The sequence below is a fragment of the Meleagris gallopavo genome, chromosome Z, assembly GCF_000146605.3.
Source record: "Meleagris gallopavo isolate NT-WF06-2002-E0010 breed Aviagen turkey brand Nicholas breeding stock chromosome Z, Turkey_5.1, whole genome shotgun sequence".
In the NCBI taxonomy this organism is placed as follows: domain Eukaryota; kingdom Metazoa; phylum Chordata; class Aves; order Galliformes; family Phasianidae; genus Meleagris; species Meleagris gallopavo.
The window spans coordinates 38861871-38869442 of record NC_015041.2 but is presented as its reverse complement, the minus strand read 5'-3'; the positions used below and the strand labels follow the sequence as shown (position 1 = coordinate 38869442).

General features: G+C 30.3%; 1 protein-coding gene across 1 annotated transcript in view; it reads left to right on the top strand.

Moving 5' to 3' along the window:
• Positions 1 to 7572, top strand: part of LOC104915132 (contactin-associated protein-like 4) — a 248871-nt gene that overhangs the window by 191654 nt on the left and 49645 nt on the right. Inside the window, exons 9-10 of the mRNA XM_010725847.2 lie at positions 1279 to 1450; positions 6633 to 6739. Coding sequence (XP_010724149.2) covers positions 1279 to 1450; positions 6633 to 6739 — 279 coding nt within the window. The remainder of the gene's footprint in view (positions 1 to 1278; positions 1451 to 6632; positions 6740 to 7572) is intronic.

The window sequence follows — 7572 nt, the reverse complement described above, 5'->3', positions numbered from 1 at the left end:
ACAGCGAGATTATTTAAATTTGCAGTAAGCAGTTGGGGTAAATTTTGTTATTAGAAGATTTTCTTCTATCTTTAACATTTAGCTCAGAATCACATGGAATCTCATTTTCAAGAATAATATCTATATTACACTTTTTCTTCAAGAGACAGAAAACATTTTAAAAGGCAGAGTATTAAAAAAATAGAAATTTGCTGAATAGTATAACTTTCTTTTTTGTTGTACTTGTTTTTTGTTTGTTTGTTTAGTTTTTTTTAATAAACATCACTGGAATCAGAGTAATTTTCAAATGAACATGAGATTTTTACCACAAATGAATATTTTTATTTATCTATCTATTTATTTATTTGTTTGTTTGTTACTATTTCATTGCATGGTACTGTAGAAGATTTAGATAATACCTGTAATTGACAGTCAAAATGTCTGCGGTGCTGAAATGTTACTGTTTTTTTATTTGTGAAGTTCAAGGATTCGTCTTCTTAGATCAGTATACGAACTAATGAATGGTTTCCTTTAGAACAGTAGCAATAATTTTGAAATTTTTGTATCACACTAGAGAAGAAGACACTGAGAATCTATTTACTTGTTTCATTTCAAGCATAGCTAATTTCCTATTGTATAATCCTTAAAAATATATTAATACTTTTAAAGTTGTTGCACATGCATTTGAGTGGAAATATTTTCTTCCAATGTTAAACATAGATTTCCTATTGTTGGCAGTACAAATAAAGAAACTTTTTTGCTTGTTCACTTCTATTCAGATCATAAACTGTACAGTTTCATGCTTGATGCAGCCAAGATTATCCTTGATGTCCACATCTTCACTCATTTTTTAATAGTCTAGGAATAGTAGGTTTAATAGAATATCTTTCCTAATTGGATCACTGCATCAGGAAATAGTTTTCAGGCTTCAGAAATCTCTGGATAGTTTGGAGAAAAGAGAAAATCTCTGTATCTCTGCACTTAGTAGGTCCTTTTGTTTTATTAAACTTCAGTTATGTCTTGTAACTTGTCCAAAGCAGAGTCAACATATATTTAAACCTGAGATTTTGTGACGATCATTCTGTAAATGTTTTCATGTCAAGTTTATGGTACTTAAAAAAAAGTAAAGCTGTACAGAATTATTTCTTTATTCTTGCTCAGACATGCCTAATCAGAAGTGGTTATGGATAAACTTGTATGTAAAATTTACAACACCTGGTAATTATCAAATTCTAATTTATTTTCAGGGTATTATTTTCAAGACATTTTTTTCAGCTTCAGACATTATGTTTCTTACAGGCTGCCCTAACAATGGAAACAATTTTGAATGTAAAAGATCCTTTGGTGGTTTTCAAGGATGTATGCAACTCATTTCTATTGGTAACGAAGCAGTGGATATGATCTCAGTTCAGCAAAATATTTTTGGCAATTTCAGTGACCTTCAGATAGATTCATGTGGCATTATGGACAGGTAAGAAAAATCTATATGTTATTTTCAATTTTTTTAATTTTTAAATATTAACTTCATGACAAATGACTAAATACAAAATTGCCTGCTTCTTTTACAGAATTCAGAAGTCCAAAACATAGGCATTGTACTTAGAATAACAATTAGAAATTAGAAGATGCTGATAAAGTGAAATTTAAATTATGGTATTCGAGATTAAAGATATTTGATATGTCTGACTACATTTTCTTACTAATATTTAAAATTTCTGTTTACTAACATTATAGACACCAAACCCCATCTGTGATATTTGAAGTCAGTCACGTTCATGATTTGAAATCCTCTTTTCTTTGCATGATATTGCTGCTTCTTATCTTTTACTAACCTGAAAATATGGTGGGTATTATTCATCACCAGCGAGCTTGTTTTAGGCTTCACTCATATCTAATTGAAATTAGTGTGAGAGAGTATTTTTCAAGAGTGATAAGTTTAAATGGCTTCCTCTGAAAGGATGAAAGTTTATATACCTTTCCTGAAATTGAAAAAGCAGAAAAAAATTGCTCAAATTCAGTGTGGTGAAATAAGGATTTTGCAGAATTTCAGTGGCTTCAGTGGAGAGAGTGATTGAACACACAAACAAGTAATGGACTTAAAAGTTTCTTGCTTTATAATCAGGAGAACTCAATCTTTTATGTAAAATCAGCTATAATCCAGAAACAATTGCCTTTGACCAAGCTGAAATGGCACAGCATGTGGGGAAAGAAAAAAAAAAATCCCTTCCCACATATTTATAATTTTCTAGGGAAAATCGTTTAGGAGGAGATCTTCAAGACTGCAGCCACTGTTAGGTTGGATCACAGATATATTTGACAAAATCACGGAATTACAAAGAATTGCAGAACCACAGGGTTTGGAAGGGACCTCTAAAGATTATTAGTCTGAAAAGTTTGCTAAAGAAGGTCCCCTAAAGAAGATTGTGTAGGAAAATGTCCAGGAAGGTCTTGAATATCTTTTTTAAACTCTGGAAATAAACTTAGTCCACATTCATTATACTGCTTTTCGTTTATTTTATTTTATTTCTAGTATTTTTGATAGTAATAAAGAGGCAGAATAAGAAGCCTTTCCTTTTGTTCTCATCTTACTGAATATTTATAGCGTTTGAATTGTGTCCTTTTTGCATCAAAATCATAGTCATGTACTTTTTATTATTACATATTTTTTAAATATAGATTTGTGTAAATAACTTAAACTTCTTAGTCAGAGTTTTTCATGTATATTACCTTTCTGGCACTGTATTCTCAATCTCTATCTCTCTCTCTCTCTTTTCTTTTTTTTTTTGTTTGTTTGTTTGTTTGTTTGTGTTTTTGCAATTTATCACAATCATGTGTAGTTCCCATATTTAATAATACATCTTGAAAACTGCATCTGAACAACACAGCATGCTTACTACATGTTTTCCAATTAAATGTACAGAGATTCATCTATTTCATTATGCCCATCATCTTTCAACTCAAACTCTAAAAAGCCTTTCAGGTCTTATATCAGCTTGCTCTGGAAACTGTGTTTTTTCCCAGTTTCTTCACTAGTCTCATGACCTGCATCTGTATCTCATCATCTGGAACAAAGTTTCTTTGTCAAACTAGTTCTACAACTCATTATAAATTCCAGCTGGTAAGGTATATTCTCCTTTGCCAACATTAAAATTCCTTACATTTCTATGGCTTCCTTATGAGGGGAAGTAGAGGGGCAGGCTCTGACATCCTCTTTATGGTGACCAGTGATAAAACTGGTCATGAATCATGGAATGTCACGAATCTATGACAGGTTCAGATTCAATATCAGGAAAATGTTCTTATTTAAGAAGGTGTTCAGACATTGAAACATCTTCCCCAAGGGAGTGGTCATAGCATCCAGATGTCAGAGTTCAAGAAGTGTTTGGACAACACTATCAGACATACAGTCTGATTTTTGGGTAGTCCTGTGTGGAGCCAGGGATAGGACTCAATGATGGTTGTGGATACCTTCCAACATGGGGAATTCTGTAATTCTATGATTCTACATGTATAAACAGTCTCTAGTGGATAACTTACCTCATTTTGTGCAGCATATCATTTGAGAAAAAATATATACTCTCTCACTAAAATAATATGACTTTAGTTGTCATAAGATGAAATAGTTTTTTTTTTGCTGATGTGCTCCAGATGGTAGGAGTTCTACCTATGAGGGCATATATACCAACCACTTCTTTATTTTGAAGTCTTTACTAGAGTCTAGTCCAAATACTGAAACACCTTTCAAATTCTAAGTTTCTGATGTTTTTTGTAGTTAAAAGAAATGGGCAACTAGGTGAAAATTCTACACACCTAAAGTGCATGAACACAAATAAAAATTATATAGTGAATTGAATATATATGTAGTGATAAATAAACTGAAAATAACTATATTGACTGTATCTTTGTCTTTCATATATATATACATATATTCAGTTGAGAGATAGTATTCGATATAATTATATTTCAGTCCTCACTGATAGACAATTGATCAGTTATTCATTTATTCACTTGTATATATTATCCTGTTTTTTTGTAAATGATCAAAAGCTTCTAACCATTTTCCTACTTTACATTTTCTCAGTTTCATAAATTTTCTACTATGCTCTTTCCAGCCACTGTTCTTCACATAACTTCTTTACTTAACCTTCTAATTATTTTTCTATCCCTGAATTTTTCCTATCCCAGATATAGGATTCTCCGACATGCAAATAGTTTTCTTCATATATTCCTCCTTAAAATATCCCTTCTCTCAACTCCTTTATATCAATATATATTTGTTCAATAACTACTAATTATACATTACAACAATTGACAAAATATTGTGATAGGACTCACTGTTATTCCAATTATCTTACAAACTTAACACATTCAGTCTCTGAAGAGAGTAGCAGCATGTTGTATGAGGAAAAAAACAATACCGACACACACAAAGTTTTCAAACAGTATTCTTTTAATCCACACACATGCATAAAGTCAGATCAAAACAAAATGCAACAAAACAAATCAGAACATGCAAAAAAAGCAACCACAAATGAACACTGCCAAAAAGAAATAATGAACATAGGAGCAATTATTCTTTCCAAAATATATATTTCCATAATTTAGAAGCATAGCAAACAGATAATATAGATGACGTACAAAATTTTTCTGTAGCAAATAATTGGTAGACGAAGCCTCATTTTTTTTTTTTCCTTTGTTAAAAGTATATTCATGCTGTAGTACAGTTCAGTTTTTAATATTAGATTATGAATATTACTAGTGGGTGGCCTTGGTTTTAATTGTGCATCATTTCCAGATGTTATGCACTTAGACACATATTATTATGTAATACAGTGCAAGCTCATAATCAGCTGATTTTTGTTTAAGCAGAATACCAAAATATGCTTTACAGATGAAGCACTAAAAATACATTTTCCAATAAGTGGGATATTTTTTGTGAAAGTTAAGACAATACAGGAAGAAAAAGCTTTGTTCCAATCATGCTTTTTTTAGAGCATCTAGTATAATGAGAGTAGCTGCTCTCAGCTTTAGTTAGTGGTTACTTTAATTAAACATTCTGAAAGAAAGGGAAGAAAAAAAAGAATATTATAAGAATTTATACTGTTGTTTTTAAAAATTTTAAATTAAAAGTTGGTTCAAGCATCATCCATTTCATCTAAAACTCCATTTTGTGAATACTATTAAGAAGATGAATGATTATTTATAGAATCAATACAAGAGAACACTGTGAAAGCTATTTTGAATTTAGGAATAATTATGGCTTTATAAAGAAATGAAAAATCAAGGAAAGCTGTGGTTGATGCAAGCAGAACATCTATGATGCTTTATGAGTATTACAAATTTTAGAGAAATGTATTTACAATAGTCCGACTGTTCACACTTGTAGCAAGCAAAGTTAAATATTTATTTGAGGAATTATTACTTAATAAAGTATTGACTACCAAAGTGAAAGTAAGCTTAGTGCTTGAAGTTGATTTGTATATTAAGAAACAGAACTTACTAAGGTCTTCCACAGACTCAGTTAACAAATATGTGTAAGATAATAGAAACAAAATCAGGTTCTTTATTGGCAAAAATGTTATTTCTTTCCTTGAAATTAACTTGCTTAATTTTAATTTTACATTCACTTTGCCAGTTCACTTTTCTTTTCCCTCGAGAAAAAGCAGCTTACCTTTGTTTTAAGCATGAGAGGGTGGAAAATTATTTGAATATCAGCAAGAGTGAATTTACAGAGGCCTTGAATTTTTATTGTCAGATTTGTGAGATACTGTACTTTCTACAGTTCTAAATTAATATCTTTTTAAGATATTATGAATTAACTAAAATATATTTTTGGATCCTGGAGATGTTAGTAGGCCTGCTTTTTATCTTTTTATTTTTATTTTCTTAATTTTATTTATTTATTTTATTTATTTATTTATTTATTTATTTGTGTGTGTGTGGTTAACTATCAATAACAAAGATATATATATTCTTTTCATTTTTCGTATATACAAACAGTCACTGCAATTAAAACGCCGTTTAAGTAATTTCTAAAGCGAAATGCTCTTAAATAATTGTCAGGTTTTTGTTACATGATTTTATTTCCTATGTTTTTAGAATAAATTGACTTAAAGCTCTTATGATGGTTCTTTCCAACTGACCTAGTGTGTGACAACTCTGTCCACAGTAAGGGCTTGGAACTAGACGATCATTAAGGTCACTTCCATCCCAAACCATATAATATAATATTATATTATATTATTATATTATTATACAATAATAATATTCTTTGTTGCAATAACTCCTGTTGAACATACCATGTCTTTTAAAAACTTAGCTGGTGAACTATCAGTGTGTAAATTCTACATGGATGTATCAGCCTGTATTTAACTGCAAATAGTTGATTGGCAACAATTAATAACTATACGTCCTTAATTACTTCTGTTCTCACGTATTTATTGAACAATTCATATCTATATGTTGGAAACAGAAATAGAAGGAAAGATGAAGGAATGTTCTCTTAGTTTTCTAGTCATCTTAAAGACTTATTCCCCTTCTCCAACAAGCCTGTACATTATTATATTTCTTTTTCATGTTTTGTAGTCTACTGATAAATATAAATATCAGGTAAGAGAAAGGAAAAGAGAGCGAGAATATTTCTTTTATTTTAGGTGCTTGCCTAACTATTGTGAACATGGTGGTGAGTGTTCACAGTCATGGAACAACTTCTACTGTAACTGTAACAATACTGGTTACAAGGGAGCAACTTGCCATTATCGTAAGTCTGAGATATTTTCTAACTTTATTTCTATTCCTAATTGATTTCTCTCTCTCCTGGAAGTGTGTTCATATTAAACATTTAAATTACATTTTTTTATGTTAATGTCCATAAACTGGTTCAAGAGAAGGTCTTGGGTACTCAAAATTTGTAAAAAGAAAAACACAGTGAAAATGTTAGTTTCTATTTGTCTCTGTTTTGCATTTTTTTCATGTTGCACAAGATAGTGGTAACATCCTCTCCTGTCTTTATATCTACTTTTTGAATCAATGTATTATTCAGAATAATTTTTATGTTTATCACATAATTACTATGGGACTACATTCATGTTCAAATATCATCACGTTTATTTCTAAGAACATGTTTGTGCATGGTTATGAAAATGTGTGAAAATTCCAGGAGGCCTTTAAATTATCTAGAAGCACTTCCTATCTTTTGTTGTAAGCAAAAACAAGCAAATATATAAGCAAGCAAATAAGCAAATAAATAAATATATAAATCTGATCTCTTTGAGGTAATGTTTGGTTTCTCTAAATCTAATTCCTGGGGTCTAAATAATATCCTCAGATTTTACGTTAGTTGACTGCTTTTACAAATATTTTTCATCTACACCCACAATTCATTGTTTCATCTTGAATGTTTCCAGCCTGAAATAGACAAGGAAATGCTTGAATAAAACTCTCCTGATTTCTCATCTTTATATAAATAAGTGTGCTTCAGAAATTCAAGTGGAAGTATAGTCTAAGTTATGTGATTTCTTCTGCATTCTTTAGCTTTGAGAATTTGATTTTTTTTTCTTTTTATTTTTTTCCATACTTAGGATCCACATATTA